The sequence below is a fragment of the Miniopterus schreibersii genome (genome assembly GCF_964146895.1).
Source record: "Miniopterus schreibersii genome assembly, chromosome: 1".
Taxonomy (NCBI): domain Eukaryota; kingdom Metazoa; phylum Chordata; class Mammalia; order Chiroptera; family Miniopteridae; genus Miniopterus; species Miniopterus schreibersii.
The window spans coordinates 6,783,768-6,805,462 of NC_138101.1; the positions used below are offsets into that span (position 1 = coordinate 6,783,768).

Below are 21,695 nucleotides of genomic sequence, written 5' to 3' on the forward strand. Positions count from 1 at the left end.
AGAAAATTCTGTCTTCTGTTTGATACAAGGAAATTCTTTTTTTTCCAAAAAATAGAATGAATCTTATTTTATCCTTTTAATGTGTTTTCAAATATCCAGTTACTTTGTCTTCCTTATGGGATCTAGTAAAAAAGGAGAAGGGGTTGTAGGGTAAAAAATGTAATGGATTGCTTGTTACCCTTTATATTAATGGTGAAAGTTTCTTAAAAAATTTCTTTGTGAACTTGAGTGATGAGAGATTATATTAGTGATCTATTGCTGCATAACAAATTGTCCCTAAATTAAGCAGCTTAAAACAAGAATAAACATTCATCTCTCACAGTTTTTGTGGGTTAGAATTCAGGGGCAGTTTAGCTGGTGGCTCTGCTGAGGATCTTGAGGATCTCAGGAGGCAGCAGCCAAAATGCTGGCTGAGGCTGCAGTCATCCGAAGGGGTGACTGGGGCTGGAGGATACTTTCCCAAGATGACTCACGCATGTGGCTGTTGGCAGGGGAGCTCAGTTCAGCACCACATGGACCTCGCGCAGGACTGCTGGTGTGTCCTTGCAGTGTAGTTGCCTGATTCCCCCAGAGAGGATGGTACAGCTCAAGGGCAATGCCCCGGTGTCTTCCATGACCTAGCTGTGGAAGTCTCACACCCCCATTCTGTGACATCCTACTAGCTACATAGGTCAGCCCTGCTCAACTGGGGAAGGGTCTGCTGCTCAAGAGATGTGAATACAAGGAGGCAGGGTCCGTGGAGGTGTCATGGAGGCTGGCTTCGGCAGGGATGGAAGGCAGAAACTGTAACGTCGTGTTCGGTCCACTTTTCTATAGGAAAGGAGAGAAGGTACTCAGGGAAGAGTCAGTACAGAGAACAGCAGCCAAGCCGGCCTCTGGAATCCACAGAACTGCAGTGGCAGGTCCCTGGCCTCACGAAAACGGACTGACTGTGCTAACAGAAGGATCCTCCCATCCCTGCTGAAGCCCAAAATACTTTACTCAGCTTATTTCTACTTTCCCCTCTCTGGTGTTTATTATGGTCAGTAGGGAACCTCCATTGTTTAAAGTTAAGGTTTTTATGGGTTAGCATCTCAGGTGGGTAGGGTCATATAAATGTAAAGTGACAGCAACCAGAGATGGAACTCTGAGTGCACGTTAGCCTACTTTTGTGCCAGGCAGTGTCCAAGACTCTGGCTGCATGCATTAGGTGAGACAGACTTGGTCTCTGCTCTTGTGGAATGTGTTGCCTCTTGGGGAAAGAGAGAGCTTATAATTATATGTGTAATGTGCATATGTACACATACTAATATAGTATAATGTATAGATGTGATATGTAAACATAATATATGGATATAATAATGTAATATATAGATATAATATATACATATAACTATACAGAGTGTCTGAGATACCGTGGAGGAAGATTATAAGGTGCTTAGGGAGGTAATAAGTGGGGAGTAGGGAGTACCTAATTTAGATGTGGGGTAAAGCAAGCTGAGACCTGAAGCCTTAAGCAGCACAAAGATGAAAAACTATTGCGGGGAAGTGTCAACTGGATGAAGGGAACAGAAGTATGGAGGAGCTTGTCACTTGAGGAACTGAAAGCAAACTGGTCCCTGCACAGCTCCTTTAGGGGAGCCTGATGCTGACTGGGTGTAGCACTGCTCAGCCTGCCCCGTGGGCCCATGCTGTCCTTTGCTCTGGATCCTGAGCACTGACACACTGCTTTATGCTTTCCTTAGTATGCACGGGACTGACCAATCTGTTTTGTTTATTCTGCAAGGGTTTCTCATCATTAATATCCCATTTTCTGATGACTGGTTTGATTCTTGGCAAATATTTTCCTTTACAAAGAAACAATTATAGATTTTTTTCAATGGTTAAAGTAAATCATGCTTTGCCAAGTGCAGTTTTGTGATTTTGCAGTTTTGTTTTGCATACCTATGTTAAATAATCTGTGATGTTTTTATGCATCTGTGGGTCAGTTCATTCTACTTTAAACAAAAGAACAGGACAGTGATTATTGTTAAACTGTTCTCTCCCTGCCCTCAGCAATTTGCAAAAAGGTCTTACTGTGTAAGCATTTTTACCAAAAATTGCTTACCCCTTGCCCAAAGTATAAGGGCAAACAGAAAATTTAATTTCAGCTCATAAAAGTTAACTGAACATTGTAGGATGAAATGCAGTTTATATAACAGTTCTTGGGAGGATCTCTCTCTGCAAGTCATAATGCCATTACCTATGTTCCCTGAACAATTAAAGGGAATTCATGAAAAGGATGTCGAGCATGATTTTATGCCAACAAACGTTCAGAAGTGGATGCTTTTTAAACTTTTTATTGACCATGTGGTTTTGTATATCTAGCTTCATTTTTATTACTTCACGGCTCAACACCTGTTTTCTAAGGCTCTTAAGTAAGAATTTTCCTTATTTTGACAAAAATAACCCCAGAGAAAATGAGGAATTACTTCTGTAAGGTGCTGGGTTGCAGTAATACCAAATAATCTTGCCTCTTTCCTTCCGCTTTTCTTTTTCCTCCAATTCTCTTCACCTGAACTTAATGTAAAATTGAAGTACAAAGTCACAAAATAACTTGGGTGATTTCTGAAATCTCTGGTGTGAGACTTACATTTGAGACCTAAGAACTTTTGAGCTGGACAGAGGTTCTCAACTTTGAGAGCATGTTTATCATGCAGCTTTTAGGGCCCCCTCCTAGAGACGTGCATTGCAGGTTGTTGGAGAAACTGGTGTAGGAGAACCAAACCAAAGAGGGCCATGGGAAGTTGTGAAAATTTTAACGGCATTTATTAAAATACAGCAAAGTGCAAAGTAAAACTAGTATCAATAATATGCATATCAAAAAGCAGTTACAGCACCCCTTACGCTGCCCTGCCTTGCTCTCTGACAGAGGGACTGCATTTCTCAGAACTAATCTCACTTTTCAGCCGCTTACGTTTCCTGGAGTCAGAATTTCCCCTAGTGCCCAAAATGTTTGGATTAAAATCATGTTTATTAGAATGTCTTCAGAAAGAGACAGGGAGGAACTGTGATGTGTGTGCCTTTGGTTTTTTAAATAAAACAATCCTTTTATTTTGTTTTTTCCATCACCACTTATCCTCTCCATACCTTCCGCCTGATTCCTTCTATTTTTAAAAGGCTTAGTTAGTAGAATTTACATATGCTTTTCCCTTTACTCCATTGATTTTCCCCTTTGTCTTGTAGACCGCTGAGATAAGAAGAAAAGCACTATTATTAACTTTAGAATGACTTATATTTGTGTAGAAGCCACATACATTTTATTAACCGCATTCTGATGTTAAGAAACGATCATTGTTGTGACATAACTACCTTAAGATTTTACTAATTTCTCAGACTTTAGTTCATCTTAAGAAAAGTGTCATTTATAAGAGTTTAACTTTTGTCATCAGTGAGAATATCTGCAATTTGAAAAGGATATTATGAAATTGTGGTTGTAAAAGTTCTTGTTTTAGAAAACATTTAAAATATGGTATCATGGATAGCCACTTTTAGGTATTTATATTAATTTGCAATGATATTATTAAACTTGAGAGCATAGTTATTTCTTCCAAGCTTCATTGAACATTTAACTGAGTTACAATAGACTGCAGTTTAGAAAAGACAAAACTGAAACACATCAGGCAGAAATGACAGTGGATTTTCTTCAGCTCATAAGTATTTATTTAGAGCATATATGTGTTTATGAAAAGGCTGTTATTTGCCACAAAGCATCTTTCTTAGGACTTTAAATATGGGCTTATAACCTGTTTTTAAATTGAAAATAAAAAAATAATAAAAATAGTATATTTATATAGAACTTGCAGTGACAAAAGCGAGTACATGGGATAGTTAGGCTACTTACAGTATTTGAAGATTATCTGAGAATCTCTAATGAAGATTTTCCCCTCCAGAGTATAGGACTTGATTTTCTTTTTAAGTTTGTTTTCTTACTACAAAAAGTAGTATGTATTCTTTAAAGGAAATTTGAAAAAAGTAGAAAAAAAGTTTTAGAATTATTAATAATTCCACAGTTTCACAAGGTAAAATAACCATGTTTGATATTTTGGTGTATACTTTTTCTAATCTTGTTCTATTTTTATGATTAAGATATTCTCAGCATTCAAACCTGCCTTCCCTCCAGCCTGGTTAACTTAAAAATGAGTTTAAAAAGTATGTACATAGGCTAAAAACTTGCATAGTGCCCTGTGGCTTAAATAACAAAAAATAGAAGTCTTCATTCTCTGCTTCTGATTCCCGTTCCTGAGTGGCAGCTACTGGCAACTTCTTTTTAAAACTGATTACTCATCTCATTATTCATAAGTAATACTCTTGTGCTTTGTATTGCCTCCGTTTTAGGTATCATCTGTTAACTGTCTACCTTGACTCACCAGTCCCCTAACACTTTCTCTTGTCCTCTCAAAATGATTATAGGACCATTTTTGTCTAAATTAAGGGGTGTGTTACTATGATAATGCAAATAATAATCATAGATGAACCATATATGTTTTATACTGTAGCAGTGGTTTTCAGCTGGAGTGCCGCTAGTCAGGGGCACTGACCTCTTTTCCCTGAGATTGTCAAAACAAAAAAAATGACAACAGCCAACACAACAATAGCTGCCAAGTGTTAAAGAATCAAAATTATACCTATTTTTTTGTCAGATTAGCTAAAATATCTATTTCCTGGTGTGTGCTAATAATTTTGAAATAATTACAATAATAATAATGCATTAGTTTATGTCTGCCAGGAGAACAAAAAGATTGAAAATCGCTGCTATATCATATTCTTTTTCATATACCTGTTTTTCCTGGAATTAATCATTGTCTCTTTTTAAGTAATTATCCCTAATTCATTCCAAAAATAATTAATAGAATGCTAAACCTTCTCTCTATACATGTAGAACCATCAAGTAATTATCTAGATTGATTTTTTTTTCTGCCATTTGAAGGCATGCTTTTTGTAGCCCTCCATAGCTGTCATTTTGGGACTTCCCTAACCCTAGGAATTCCTTTTTTCTGTAGAATCCCTGTCCTGATTTCCTTATCTTTTCTTAATGGTTTAGGCCTTTGTTTTATTGGGCCAGTTTTACAGTACCTTCCTTCAGATGGGACATGAATTTTGAGACCTTATATGTATGAAAACATGTTTATTCTACCTATATAAGATGATAGGCTAGTGTGGAATTTATATTAGTAATTTATAATACTGAAAGCATTGCTTCATTATATCCAGAGTTGTTATACTACCATCCGAAACCTGTTCACTTGTATGATTGATTGCTTGTTTGGTGTTTTTTTGTTTTTCATTCTGAAAGTTTTTAGGATATTTTCATGCCCATGGTTCTGAAATTGTATATAAATGAAATATATGGGTCTTTCGGTGTGTTTGTGTGGGGGGGCTCTGCCTGCTTGTCTTCTTTTCTTTCATTTCTTTGTTTTATTTCCTCTGTGGCATATTCAGTGGTCCCTTTTAATTCAGACATTTATTTCCTTCAGTTATTGGAAATTTTGGTATTTCTCTGATAATTTCTTTCCTTCTATTTTTTTATATTATTTCTTTCCATAATTCCTGTTCTTCAGATATTATTAAACTTCCTGTTCCCATCATCAGATTTTCTGTTTTCTATTGCTTTGTCCTTTGTGTCTTATTTTTCAAACCTTCTAGCATTGTTGGTTTTTTTTTTAGTTAAAATATTTTCTCTGAAGTTTTAAGACCCTCTTTTAAAAATTCTTAGGATTACTTCTTCTTTGATCTTATTTCACTGGAATGTCTCCCTTTAGGCATTATATTATAGTGTTGGAAGGTTATTTCTACAGTTCCTTATATTGTTTATTTTTCTTCTAAGTTCCTCTTTTCTGTTTGTTTGGGGTTTTGTTTGTTTGTTTTGCCCATGCTAGAGGCTTTCATCAAATATCTTATGATCCTTTGCTGTCCATTTTTAAAGAAAAGACAAAAATGGTGATTGGAAGCTCAGTGTATATAGTTGGGGCTCATTAGTGAACACTGCTGTAAGTCAGTCAGATGGAACTCTCACAGCGTCTGTATCTCGGTCTCTTCTTTGGGCCTGGGAAATGGACCTGGATGTATGTTTCTCATTCTGCCTGTGAGCTAGGCCTGGCTGCTGGCATTCTTAGAAGAACCAAGAAGAGGATGTGTGTGTCTGATTCATGTAAAAACTAACAAGCAGTCATCAGCTTCCCCATACCTACTCTCAGTGATAACCAGAGGCCTCATATTTCTGAACCGTTCCAGGATCTGCTAGAGTAAGTGGCTTGTTTCGTGATAATCTTCCCCTTGTACATACCAGTTTAGGTTTCAGTGTTTTCAGGGAGTTGTGGTCTACAAAGTCAGTTACCACTCAGCCACCCATGTTCGCAGCTTCCAAATCTTTCACAGGATACTGTGTCATGGGACCAATGACAGTCTCTGCTTTGGCTTTATCTTGATCAACATCTGTCAGAGTGTCAGGCAGATAGAGGGGCTTAATAAACTATTGGCTGAATGATTAAACATTTTCCAAATTTATTCATATTTTTCAATAATATTTATTTAGAACTTTAAAAATTATTTACATGCATGTAAAATAGTTTGTATAACCATTCCCCTACAGTTAGACATTTAAGTATTTCAAATTTTTAAATAAAATTTAGTGAGCTTTTTTGTGTTTATTTTCATAAAGTAGACTTAATACAATTGTTTTTGAAGCTCTAGGCATATATTGCCAATTTATTTTTGTTTTATGCCAGTTTATACTGCCACTGGCAATTTTGATTGCCCATTTGTTATTAATATGATTTTTACCCTTCTACAGTGTAAAGTTTGCAACCATTATTTCAACTTGATTTTAATATTAATTGCATATATATTAATTAGTACCAGTTTTATCTTACTAGATGATTAATTACTTCAGTTTAGTCTTTTGTTATTGCCTTTCTTTTGTGATTATACTTTACATGAAACAGACTTTGATATCCTGTATTCCTTGATGTTTATTAGTATATTTTTTAGTATAATTACATAAAAGTTATAAATAATTATTAGGTAGAAAAATTATGATGGGATCCTGATTTAAGAGTGAGTTAAGCAGATTACTTTTCCTAGAAACTAGACTAATGACTTTTGTTAGATATAGGTAAGGAGTGATTTTGTTGCTCTCTGGAGACCTGGCACTTTGGACCTAAGGGTCTTCTCTACGTTAGTGTGATCTCGTTCTTAGGTTTTATGGGGCATGCGTTGAGGTTGGGAGTGAGGTCAGGAATCACTTCCTGCCCCTGGAATCTGAGCAGAGGTTGGAGTTTTTCAAGGTTGGTAATGACCACATTCTAAGCGGATTTTACCAGACTTCCTGTGAACCATTTTTTTTCTAATTAGAATTATAAATAAAGGTGAAATGTATGCAATGGGAAAATATTAGAAAAGTCTACCAAACCAGTGGGAACAATGCATTATTTAAAGCACATAAGAAGGAAGTACTAGTTATTTTCATTTAGGGCTGTGTATATATGTGTGTTTAATATATATAAAGGTATAATATATAACATATCATACATATCTATTGAGCACTTGATATACATATGCCAAGCACTGTCCTGAAGACTCTTAATGTATGTATTAATTTACTTAATTCTTACATCTAAGCTGTAGCTATTTACTTTTATTTTACTGTTGGGTGACTGTGGTGGCTTATTAATAATTGCCCAAGTTTCAGTGCTAGTAAGTGGTGAAACTTAGTAGCTCTTGAGTTCTAGGTTTTAACTACTGCATCATACTACCTATCTTATTAATTGGTCTAATGTTAATTCTAACCCAAGCTCTTCATGATTCTAATATGTGATTTAAATGGCTCTTTGACACAGCAGTGTGGTGGTTACCAGAGAGAAGGGGGGGGGGGGTTAGTAAAGGGCAAAGGGGGTCAAATATATGGTGACAAAAGATTATTTAACTTTGGGTGGTGGGCACACAATGCAATATACAGATGATGGGTCATAGAGCTGTACACTTGAAATCTATATAATCTTATTAAGCAGTGTCACCCCAATAAGTTTAATTAAGAAAAGGAGTTTGCAGGACGCATAGCAGTGTTCTCCAGCATTTTCTCATTGCTAATGAGGGATGGGTTCGCACGCATCATTAACTATGAGTGTGGAGATCATTTTTTGTCTTTATTCAAAAAAAGAAAATAGTTAAAGAGAAGGTGAAGATTTACCTTGACAAAGAATGAAGAGCAGGACTTGTTTTCCTCCCTCTTCTCCCAATACTGAAGGGATTTAGAACAAACTGATAAAACTTTGTTCTGTAGTATTTCCAGTTACTTAGAGAATGTACTTTCTGTGCCCCACGTAAAACACATATTTAGGTACTGTGCTTTCGATTGAGCTCATGGTTCACATAATGGAATGAGATTTCATTCATCCATTAACAGATATTTGAGAGCCTGTTATGCCCTGGGCTCTGTTTTAGATGCTAGAGATACAGTGGAGGAAAACGGGAAGACAAGGTCCTGCCCTCCTGGATTTTCTGTTTTAATGAACGCTAAAGACAAAAAGCAGCAGTGCTGTGAAGAAAAAGCATAGTGTCACGGGAGAGAAGGAAGCCACTGTGTTAGGAAGGTGGTTGTGATGGCATCTCTTAATGACCAGGATTTAGTGAGAGAGGCACGTTTTGATCATATCTGGGCAAATGCACTTTAATCAGAAAGAACAAGAAACATACAGATCCCAAAATGGGAATGTGACTGGCATGTTTGAGGAATAGCAAAGAAGCCAGCGTGTCTGAATGGCAGAGGGTGAAAGGACAGATATTTATCCAAGTGTGGGGTGGTTTTGAGCAATTGAGCAACATGAGCTGCTGACTTGTTTTTAAAGGATCACACAGGCTGTGAAGAAATGGGAATGGCTTGAACTAGGGAAACTGGAGCTGGTGAAGAGCAATCAGCTTTGGGTCTGTGTTGATAATAGAGCAGGCAGGGTTTGATGACAGATTTGTACACAAATTAGACAAAGTGAAAGTAAAGTTAACCCAAGGTTTGGGGATGACATCCAGATGGAAGATAGTGCTATACACTGATCAGGGGGAAGGGGAAGTACAGGGTTGAGGCGGAAAGGTTGCAAGTAGAGGTATAAATGTGGAACTCATCTGCTTGGAGAGGATGTGTGCAGTTTTGGTCATAGATGACTTCACCTAGGAAGCTGTGTAGAAACAGACGTCAAGTCCTAGGATTGAACATTGGGGCTTCAGCGTTTAAAGGTTGCGCAGAAGAGGAGGGGACAGCGAAGGAGACTAAGGGGTGGCTGGTGGTCGAGGAGCTTGAGAGTTCGATGCCCTAAGGGGCAGTGAGTCAGTGTGTCATCAAATGGGTATCTTCTCCTGGCTAGGTGCTTTCAGCTCAAGGCTGCAAAGCATGAAGAGATGTTAGGGAAGTGATTTGCTTCGTTATATCCTTTCTGGTTTCACATTTCTACAATTTTGAAAGATTTAAATCCAGAAAAAAGTGGCATAAGAAGTCCTATTATTTTATCATCAGTATTTTATGTTTTTAAAATTGGTAGTAATTATTTTGGAGAAAGAACTCATTCTCTCTCTCTCTCACACACACACACACACACACAGGCATGACTTACTGCATTCTTTAAATACTGCTTTGTTAAAATTTTAGTAACTGACAATTTGCCTATATGTGTGGTAAGTTATATGCAGTGCAATTGTCATATTTCTCAGTACTTTTTGTTGCTCAAATATACACCTGAAATGGTTAACATGAATTATATCATATGTATGTATTATACAAATTACTATTAAATTGAAATAGATTAAGATAATTTTAAGATACTGTAGGTCATCTAGCTTTTCACTGACACCTAAGATTAAATATATATTTCTTCAAAATTATTTATTTTAAAATTCCATAATATCTTAATGTAAAAGAAGTGTCAAGGGGTAATATATACCTATTATTTGTAGGTACATTAAAGCTATTATAAAATTATTGTACATTATGATATTTTCACAATAATAAGCAACTTGACCAAATTTATTACTAAAGGACTGTTTGTAAGATTAGGTTCTTCTGGGACAACAAAAAATTCTTAAGTGGCTTCAACAAAATAGAATTTCATTTCTCTTACGTAAGTGTAGCACTCCTAGAAGTGTTATGGTGATTTTCATGGATCTAGGCTTCTTCTGCTTACTCTGTTATCCGTGACACCCAGCTTCTGCCTCATGATCTAATAGGGCTGTTTCAGTTTAGCCGTCTCATCTGCATTCCAGCAAGCAGGGAAAAAGGTAAAGAAAAGGGAAGATCTTCCCTTTTAGGAATACTTCCCTGCAACTGTATATACCAATTCTACTTTATGTCTCACTGGCCAGATCTTACACGCATGGGCACATGTAACTACAAGGAAAGCTGAGAAATTTAGATTTTTACTCTAGGAAGCCCTGTGTCTGTATATCATTTGGGGGTCCTGTTATTAACAGGAACAGGTGTTAGTGTACAGCTACCAGTCTCTGCATCACAGGGCTTTTGGACGATATGGAAAAGAAATTGGTTTTACAATGCATTTTTTTTTGTATTAAAGTACAAGTTATCTAATATACAATAGAAAATTTTGTGACTTCTTTAATGGCTGAATTTTTCCTATACCTAGTCATACGTACCTTATTTTGTATTATGTTATCAACTGGGAAGTCATTATAAGATAGTAAGAGTATGGAGCCAAACTGTTAGGGTTCTAGTCCTGCGAGAGCCACCTGTCACTTGGCAAGTTATTTCATGTTTTGTGGCACAGAGGCTTCATATTCAAATGGGAAGACAGTAGTACCTAACTCATAAGATTGTTGTGAGGGTTAAATAGTTGGTTATAAAGAACTTAGAAAAGCTCCTGGCAAAAGCCCTTAAGTGCTAGTTATTATTATCAATTGGCAGGTTCTTAGTGAAAGTAGTTTTAATACTATCCTAAGTAAAATGTAATTGTAAAAGTTAACTTGTAAAGATGTATTAATATTTTCACTGAAGTAGAGGGAAAGTAATTGGATAACTTTTAAATATCCTAAATTTGTTTTTCATTTTAGAGTATTTTATTATGTTGAGAGATTTTCCTGTTTAGAGATCTATGTTTTAGAACATATATGCAGGTATATATCCATTTGTAAATAGGTGTCTGTCTTTTGAACTTTCCACATGTGGTGTGCCTTTGAGGTCCCTTCAGAGCCAAGAAGTCAGACTATTAGCAATACAAATATCTTGTTACCTGTGTCTTGGGATAAATAAAATGAACAATGAATCTGTTAGAGGATAATTATGTGGCAGTAGAAAGTTGAGTGTTTTTTTGAAGTGGAGCGAGACTTAAGGCTTTGTTTAGTTTACTTTTTCTAGGAAACCTTGCCTGAACCCCTGGACTTGGTGTTTTTATGTAGCATACTGTGCGGAACTCTCTTCACACTTGGCAGGCTTGATGCAAATTGTACATTTGTGTCTGTCTTCACTGCTGCATCATAGCAGAGCCTGCATCTCACTCACATTTGTATTCTCAGCCTCCTACGCACTGTCAGTGCGCAGGACTTAATGAACTCCTCGCACTGAACAGCAACATGGGTTGCCACTTTCATAGTTTTGATTTGCAGTCTCAAGTCAGAAGTAACAGTACTTTTTTCGTGGTCTTTAGTCCTCTAAAGTTGCTCATCTGCAACAAGATGTTTAGAAATAGGCATATTTCCAAAATAAGATATGATACTTGAAAGTAATGCTCCATGCTGTTGAAGTCCTGTTGAGGAAAGCTCTGCTTCCTACGCTGTGTGTCCTGCTCCTTCTGTACAGACTAAGGTATCACAACAATAAACGTATTTCTGTGCTGTTAGAATATGACAGCTTTATTTAGGAGATCATTTAGTTAGTTAATGTCGTCCTGCGTGAAACTCAGGAGTAATAGGAAGTGGTAAATCGTCCTTGGAAGGACAGTAACACTTACTTTATGTTGAGTTGAAAACAAAATGTGCTATAGTGAAATTAGAGCTTTGATGAAGTATGTGTGTGTATAGGTATGTTTTTATATCTATATGTCTATTTAATATTTATGTATTTTAATGTCAAAGTTGGACTATCTTGCTTCTTGCCTTTACATCGGTAGATAATCAAGTTCTTTAACTTTATAATTAAATCAAGAGCCAAAGCCAGTCTGTTGTGTATGGAATATTTGCACAGAATAAAGCCCTGGAAGTGTAGGGTACTTGCAGAGGCGGTAAAGGTGATGAAGTTAATTTGTACTTTTTTCTAATCATGTCAAGTCCATTCAGATATTTATTGGCCACCCTTCTGGTGGCAATACATTATGTGCTACCGTAATGTTGCAAAAATGCAATCTCACAGACATTTAATTTTTAGCAGATTTCTAAGTGGATTTTAGTCTATCAGAGATTTAGGCATTAGAGAAAAGCCCTATATTTTAATGTACTAAAAACAGTGATTATCCTCGCTGTTGACATTTCACCAAACAAATGTTAGAATGTAGAGATGCTGGATAAACGACAGTATGTTCAAAATGCCTTTTTCCCTTGTCCCCAGCAGTATATAATACATTTGTCCTTTACGGCACTTAGTAACGCAAAACTTCTAAACGAAGAGTGACTCAGAGGAAACGCTGTGCTACTACTGTGCTCTTAAGCCTTAATATTTTCATATTTTATATTTTTATATCATTTATAAACTTTGAACAAGTTAGATTTCCAATAACATTTGTAATAATACATTTAAGATGTTTTTATTAAACTTCTTTAAATACAACTATATAAAATGATATTGAATTAAATAGCAAGTCATGAATTTTTACTGTTTATTATTTTAATATTTTGCTTGTTTTTTATTTAGGAATAGAAATTACTTTTTTTCAAATTTTATTTTTGGGAAAAGAGACTACTACAAACGTTGTAATATTAAGAAATTCTCACATCCTCTATTAAGTTTGAAAGACTAGGATACCTACATTGTTTTTACATTTTAAAAACAAATAGGCTTTATGCTATAGGGATTGTTCCCAAATCTCATTGTGCTCTTAGGATCTAGGAACTTGGGTTAACGGTTTTTGTTTTCAACTTTCAAAGATAATTTAGTTAATATACTTTGAGTTAAACATTACCTTTTTAGTTCTTAAGAAATATGATGTACTCAATAATTTCCTTCTTATGCCCCTTTCCTTTTTCTCAGTTTGCAAATAGCTCAATAATCTTCAAACTTTCCTGTCTTTTTAAAGGTCGATTGAGCTATCCGCATCCAGGAACTGACACTCTGTTGATGTTAAATGGTAAGTTATATAAAAACATTTCATTTTTCCAATTGATTTACATAAAGATAATTGAATGCCTTTCTGTAAACCTTCCCTATACATATGTAGTCATTTTATGGGCACAAAAGTAAACCTACAACTCTTTCTGTACAGAAAGCAGAGTTGGGAATTTGAGTATATTCTGGCTGACAAAGTAGTCATGGAAGTGCTTTGGTGATGCTATGACTTGATTCAATGATCACAGACTTGGAGACAGGCCCAAGATTGAATATTGGCTTCCAGTTTATGGGTGTAACCTTGGTCAGGTAACTTCCATGAACTTTAGTTTCCCATCTGTGAAATGGAAATAAAATCTCAAGGTTTATTAGGAGAATTAAATGAGATAATGTTTGCAAAGTGCATAGAATTTTTTATTAGTATAGCACTTGGGTTTATTTCAACTAAGGAATATACTGGTAATTCTGTAAATTCAGTGGTCACACTAACTTAATTTATTCTAACTAGAAAGTTTACAATGTGAAATTCACCAAAGTTAGGAAAAGAATAAACTTTCCTTAAAATTTGTTTTCTTTCTGTTGGACAAACATTGCACTCTGAGAGTTGCAGTACTTAGCACATCCATGACTGTGGGAGTAGACATGAAGGATTAAAATACCCTTCACAACGGTGTTTTTAAATCAGAGGGTGGGTGATGAGCGGGAAGTAGGAAGAAATAAGAATAGAGAAAGTATTTACTTTAATTATATTGTTAAATGGCTTGACTCTTCTACTTCAACTAAAGCAATGAAGTTGGGGGACAAATGCTGAAAAAAAAAGGCCAGGGTAAAGCTAGACCATGTGAACTAATGTTAAGTAAAGACTGTGTAGTAACAGAAAGATGGGAATAAACTCCACGCTACCTGGGAGATTGCTGAGGTGGATAGGATTCTGGAATGAGAGAGTAATTGGCGTGTTAGGAAAGGTGATTGATTGGTTCATTCAGTGTTGGACCATTATGTACTGAGTTGCCCACCCCGTGCCAGCCTAGTCTGACTGGGTTATCTATTAGTGAAGGCCTCTGAGAACAGTTTGAGGTAGAATTGTCAAGGTCCTAACACTGGGGCCAGACTAGGCTGAAGCCATGTCCACACTAGACCTCACAAAACAGTCCAGTAGGCCAAGTTTATGAATCCAGTGAATCACAGTGTTTATGTAGACTTTGACCAGAAAGATACTAGAAATTGCATTCCAAGACTTCATTCAACTGTTTTTCTACCACAGAATTTAAAAAACATGTTGTTTGAGTAGCTGGTCTCTGACCTCTAAAATTATATTGTTGAAATTGAGTTTGCAAAACTGAAAATAGATCATAATTTTTCTTATTCGTATGGCTTGACTTATAAAATAATGGTAGATTTAGGTAACAATAAATTATTTATATATGATCCTTCTTTAAATACTTTTCTTTTGAAACATTCTTTGTGGTAAATAAAGACCATTCACATTTCTATTTTAACTTCTAAAAACAAGTTGGTTGAAAAATTTAAGTTTGCGAATGTTTCACATATTCTGTCAATCCATCTTAAGGAAAAATCTATCTGAGATACTTTGTTGGATCATTCACAGATGTTCTTAGATTGTTAAATGGGTAATAAACTGGGATAATTTAGAAGTATATTGTAATCACATTAGAATGTGTCAGTTATATGTGAGCAAAGGGCTTAGTTGCCGAACTATTTTTACAACTTATACTTTAGTTACACTGAACATAATTAAACTAATTGATTTCATCAGTTGCTTAAATCCCTTATAAATAATCTAGATGTTAGATTGAAAATGTTTGCATCACATAGTAGACACAAGCATATTTTATTTCAGTAAAGAGTTGCATCTTGTTGTCAAATCTGCTGTTTTATCATGTGAAAAATCTTCATAGTCTGCCACTTCAGGGCCACGGTCCATAGTGAGGACAGTAAGCCATCCTGGAAATTCTGAACTTTTCCTAGGGGACTAAGGAGATAAAAGATCATGAAACTAGGATGTTGAAATGTGTTTAGGTCGGTAGAAACAATTTGATCCAAAGAGAAAACATTTCATTTGTTCATTTGAGATCACTGGTTAAGAGGTGAAGCAAAAATCAGAAAATTGGGTATATTTATAGGATAAAGAAGTATTTGAATATTAAATATTTAAATAATTTTTTTTTTTAGACATTAAGGTTTATTGAAGAGAGAAGTAGGTAAAGGGCACTAACAAGTAAGGGGAAAATTTTTTTAGCTACTTTTTAACTGCTTGTAATTCAACTATATTCTTAACATATTGATTGTCTCTCTGAGAAATATGGAAATCAAATGATATTAGTAACAAGTCTCTACCTATAGTAAATTATTAAATATTATTGACTGGTTAAAGAAAGTGTAGCATCTTCATACATAGAGCTGCTGCTTAAATTATTACACTTCTAGTATGTCACAGATTTAACTCACTATTAGGCAATTAATTAAATAAGTTGTATTATTTAACCAATAAGCATAGCTAATACTATTGACTTTGAAAAATCAGTATTTGATAATACATTAGCGTTTTTTTTGTGTGGTTCAATAATAGTTTATAGTGGTTAATGCCATAGACTCTAGAGCCAGACTCTCTGAGTTTAAACTCAAGCTTACTCTCACCTAGCTGTGTGACCTTGGTCAGCTCATCTGACTTCACTTTGACTCAGATTCTTTGTGTCTGAGAGAAAGCATGCTGCCTGCCCAGGGGGTTGTTGGAGAAGTGAATGCACTCGCTCATGTAAAGAATGTGTCTGGAACGGTTCCTGAAAGTAAAAGTTAGCTGGGGCAGTGGGTGGATGATGGGCAGTGGGTGATGATGAACAGTGACAAAAATCACTTTGAAAGAGTAAAAATCATGTCACGGGAATAGATAAAGGAGTAGGGTCTGTTTACTTTGGATAATATAGAATTAGAGAAGACATAACTGATATTTTCAACTATTTGAAAGATGTTACATATAGTGAACAAAGAAGGCTTGTTTTATGTTATTGCAGAAAGCCAAACCAGAACCACTTGGAAGAGCTACTATATAGGGACAAATTCGGGTCAGTAAAAGCAAAATGACTCACTTAGGCAGTTTCCTAAAGTATGGTGTGCTAGCCCCTGTGTTACCCAAAATGACTTTTGATGGTGCACAAATACACATTCAAATAAATGCGTGACTATTACAATTTAAGGTCAGTCTTTAGAAAATACAGAACTGGCAGAAATCTGTGATGTTACAGTGGCACTAGGCTTGTGTTCATTTAAAAAAAATAATATATAAATAGTATAGTTATGCAGATAAAGAAAATATTGTAAAGGTTTTATGATCCTCTCTTCCTAGTTAATTAGCATTATGGTTAAACTTTTAAATATTCCTTTAACTAAGGGATAAACAGGGTATGGGATAAAGGTCAGGAAGTCGGTCAAACTAGGTAAAACTATGACGTACCTCTAGCAAATCTTTAACTCTGAGCCTCTTAACCCAGATACCGAAAAAGAGGTATAATCCCACACTCAAATGTCTCATGAAGTTGTATTGATTTTTTAAAAATTGTAACAAAAAATGCCAAATAAATAAAACTGCAAGCAGCTCCTACTTCTGAACAGACCACGTTTCTCAAGTCAAGTGGAAATCAAGTTGAATTGACTGGTGGAGACTCCACTATTAGGAAATTTAGTTATAGAAGAGCCCAACTTTAACATCCAGAGGCATTTTAGGAAAGTCTCATTGTATAAGAATACCTAAAAACCAAAGGTTAAGTACTATCTGAAGTCAGAATGACAGCTTGAATGTTTATATTTCTATAAGTATACATTTTATACTTTTTATTCTCAATAGTAAAACAAAAACCAGAAACACTACTATGTTTTTCATAGTAGTACGGAACATTCAAGTGTCATTCAAGTATTTGTTTCTATTTGAATTGTTTCCTCTTTACCCCTTTTATCAAGGAAAATAGTATTTTTATTAATACACATGTTTTTTCAAAAGGAGAACAGTTAGAGCAGAAGTATGGGAGGATGGTATTAGCAAAGTAGTTTGAAATTTAAATTTGCAGTTACTAACCACATACAGCCATGTTTGGAATCAAGCTTTGTGTTCTTTTAGGAGGAAGAAATTATGTGTATCTTTTAATTAAGAAAATTTACTCAGAAATAAAATTCTATTTCTGAAGGCAGAAACTCTAAATATGCTATCTTAAGTCACAGTCACGAACATAGGAGACTTGAGTATGCAGTCAGTTCTTTTTTTATGCTGACGGAAGTGAGTGGAGTAGACAACAGATTTATTTTGGATCTTGACGAGGATTATGATGGGATTTGGGAGGGGGTGTATATTTTTCTCCTGGGTTTTGGCTCAAGTTTTTAGAGTAAGAAATACAAATTTTTTTAGTTTCACACCAAGATAACTTCAACCTTTAAGTATTTCCAACTGATTTGATATGTTTACCTGTCAATTCTTCCAGCTGCAGTAACTCAGCTACCACAACTGAGCTAAGAGCCAATACATATGGGCAAAAAGACCCTAAAGAGAATGCTAGAATTATTCTTTTTCTTTTTTGTAGCTATAGGTTAGAACCTAATAATATTATTGATAACCCAGGACCAAATTATAAAGCCACTTAGATAGGAAAGGTCTTTGGGCATGTCTCACAGCCTTATTATCTTCATTAAAGAAAAGAAAAAAATGTATATATACATAAAACATATATATATCTAAAAGCATATAATATACATTTTAACATACATGTGCATACACACACAAATATATATTTGCACATGTATGTTAAATAGCCAATTCCTCACTTTTGTATAAAGTGTTTTTTATAATGCTTTGTAAGATATGTGTATCTGAAATTTTATGTTCTAAATACAGTTTTTAATACAAAAAAGTATTCACATTTTTTTCTAAATCATATTCTAAATGAGTTTGGAGGGGCATATTTTAAAGAAGTCTTTATAAAAGCATAATGAATAGTAATTTAATGATTTTTTCCTCACTAGGGGTTTCTGATAAGATTATAGCAGAACATATTCCAGAAATTCATGTTAGGAACATTGGTAGGAAAGTAAGGGCACCCATCTTTGTTTAGCATGGTGGCAGCAGCTTGGTTATTTCCATGGCATGGAATAGGAAATGTTTCACAGGGTTTAACTCCATCTGCAGTCAGTTTATTTTTGGTAATGAAGAAACTTGGAATCTGAGAGTTTTCCAAAAAATAAGTGGAATAACTTTTTACAGGATTCTAAGGTTCCTCAGGTATGAGATAGATAGAGAAATTTTCTAAATGTGTTCAGGCCTAGGAATGAGATGGAATCTAAGATGCTGTGAAGATTTGTATTTATTTTCACTGTTTTAGTATTGAATAACCTCAGCTAAGAACATAACACCTAAGGACATAAACTGGCTATGGTGTCATTAATCTTCTCAGTAGGTTAAGAATTAGGTGCCACGTTATGACTTCTTCATAATTCATAATTTGACTTTAAACTTGATGAGAATAGTTTCATTTGCTTTATAAATGTCTGACCCTCTCCAGCCATGAATGAGATACCCCAAAGCAAACCTAGGCTGGGTCGGTATCATTAGACCACGCCTAGGCACAAGCAGGAAGCCCAGCTCCCCTTACCACTACAGCGCTAGAGACTTAAGGGATTCACTCTTCTATAGCCTGTTCTTGATAGCTCTATTAGAAGTTCCCATTTTATCGGTCTGATTCTCCACAGTTGATGTCCCATCTCTTTGAGACTTTTTTTTTTAAGACCTTTATAAGTCTTGGAAGACCTAGATAACAGACTTCTAATTGACACTTCCATCCCCACCCTCACCATAAGCTAATGTATAGGTAGATAAGCTCTATGTAAATTATAGAGGGAGGGTGGGGCAAGAGCAGGGTTACAGTTGTTTGCATGAAAAATAATAGAATAATTAATAAAAATAATATAAGAATACAGTTTCTTGTACTCAAAACTATAAACCTACTTTTGCCCCACCCTGTACACACACAAATATACACATACACATATATGTAATGTGTGTATATATAGCTATATGTATACATAAACCACACATGTATATTCATATAGGTAAGCTATATAGGTCAGGTTAATCTGTAGAGCTTTGAGTTAATTAGTGCTCATGGATATATTAGGTCGGTGGTAGATTATATAGCTAAATAAAGACAGTAGAATGGCAGAGGTACAAATGAAGTTATTTTCTATAAAAGACGAGTGTGAGCCTTATATTTTTTGACTTATTTCTTGAGCTGTAAATGATTGAGAGAGTTGACTAGTTTGTTTATCCTCTTTTTTATTACAGGGGAACTAATGCTATATTCTCACCATATAGACACATTTATATTAAAGCCTTAGTATAAAATTTAAAATACATTTTTGAAAATTTCAATAATAGAATATATTTAATGAGATGAGATGTTTTCTTTTGATCTCTAAGTTTCATACTTTTGGGAAGATATTTCTGATAACTGTAATATATATTTTGATTTGAAATTAATTCAGTATCAATTTTTTCCAGACCTAAAACATGAACATGAAATAAAATCTGAAATTAAACAGTAATTTTTTGTTTACTGCCTTGGTTTTATATATCAATTCCAGGGTAAAAGTACTCATTGTATACTCAGATTTGGAAGGAGGAGTTATTTAAAAACAAGTTGTGAATTTTATCAAACTGGTATTTTCTTATGAAAAAAAAAATTGCAGCATTTTTTTTCTACATAAGGAATTACGTAAACTGCTTGTCCCAGATTCAAATGCCTTACTACACTACTTTATACTTTTACAGTATTAAACATACCTACTATTCTGTGAAATACTACTAATAATTTGTATCTGAATCACTGTTACCTGGGAAGTAAAGACATAAACATTTTAGGTAGCTGTTATAAAATGTACTAAAACAATAGAAAGCATTATTAGCTATAGTATATCATTAATATCTTCAACTGAGCAAGTTTGAATATGGATTGATTTCTTTACTGTGCCTTCCAGTACTTTTTCCACACAGGGTTTGGTATAATGTGAGTTGGTCTGAATAACTTTGTTGGACTTTATATGCTATATTGGTCTTTATAATGAGTAGAAGAATAAAGATTTAATTCAAATTGTTTCCATTCATTGGAAAAATTATTTGTGATGCTGTTTAGCTGTAAAGTGTTACGTATCCCTATCCTGATCTGATGAAACATTTATTCATGAATTTTAACTTGATTGAGAATAAATTGTATATTTCCTGTTAATTTCACAGTTTTTATACAGTTCAGATGAGATATATAATAAAAGTGCTCTGTAAATGGTAAAATATTATGCAGATAGTGTATATTGGCATTATTGTAGCTCTGAAGACAAAGTAGCACTAATTTCCAGATGCTCACATAGCTTTTCATATCACAGATATTTGTAAATGTGAGCTTATTTTTTAGTTCTGACATTTTACAATTTGTCCTTTGTTTACATGCAGCAAGGAGTTATGGGAGAAGACGAGGTAATTCATTTATGTTTGCTATGGTATAACTGTTTCTAGTTGGGTTTTACTGTTCAGTGTTGAATAATTATCACAGATTTCTTATGCAGTGTTGAAAACTCACAGAATTATATTTTTATTTGAGCACTTGTTGTCAAAGTTTTGAATCCTAAACCTCTTAACCTTTAAAGAACATTTCATACTAATATGGTTATTTGATAAAATTATCCCTTTTAAGCTGTCCAGATTTTAACCATTTTTAAAGTTATTATATACCTTTTAAAATAAAGCTGTCATTTATAGCCTGCTTACGAAATATTTTTAATAAATTCTGGTGAAGATGACACGCAATATGATTTTTCTTCTCTCTGAATCTATAACTGATTGTCTTATCTGTCATATACAATTTATATATCTATTTTATTAGTTTTATGTTTGACCCATTTGAAAATAACAAATAACAAATTGACACTGATAAATAGAAATCATATTGCCAGTAGTTCTCTGTCTTCTAGGAATATAATCCTTTCCCCCATGCCCTCTCTCCACGCACTCACACACACACTTTCTCTCTCCCCCACAATAGTCTTTCCCTCAGGGTTCTTATTATCTTAAGGAAGAAGCTAGCACCGTGTGATACTGGACTAATAAAATTTCTAGGAAAGCAGCTTACATTTTTTTTATGGCTTAAACTTGGCCTTTTTTTTTATGTGCAAAATTTGAGAGGGAAAAAGTCTTATGGGATGAGAAGAAGCAAAGGTAACTTTAACCTACTAGATTATTCTTTGAGTGAGTGATAATTACGGTATTTATACAGTTGTTATGAGTGCCAAACTGAGTAGAAAGGATTTTCCTCAGCCCCTAGACTCCCCCTGGAGCCACGGAGGACAGACAGTGATGATCGTGCCCTTTGATAAT

At 34.8% G+C, this 21,695-nt stretch overlaps 1 protein-coding gene across 8 annotated transcripts in view; it reads left to right on the forward strand.

The window, feature by feature from the left end:
* CPEB2 (cytoplasmic polyadenylation element binding protein 2) overlaps positions 1-21,695 on the forward strand; it is a gene marked incomplete at its 5' end in the record, with an annotated part of 59,755 nt that overhangs the window by 14,777 nt on the left and 23,283 nt on the right. For 4 of the 8 annotated variants that reach the window (XM_081158654.1, XM_081158657.1, XM_081158653.1 and 1 more), the window contains 2 exons: positions 13,242-13,292; positions 20,775-20,798. In XM_081158654.1, coding sequence (XP_081014780.1) covers positions 13,242-13,292; positions 20,775-20,798 — 75 coding nt within the window. The remainder of the gene's footprint in view (positions 1-13,241; positions 13,293-20,774; positions 20,799-21,695) is intronic. The other 4 variants (XM_081158659.1, XM_081158655.1, XM_081158658.1 and 1 more) reach the window with 1 other exon arrangement.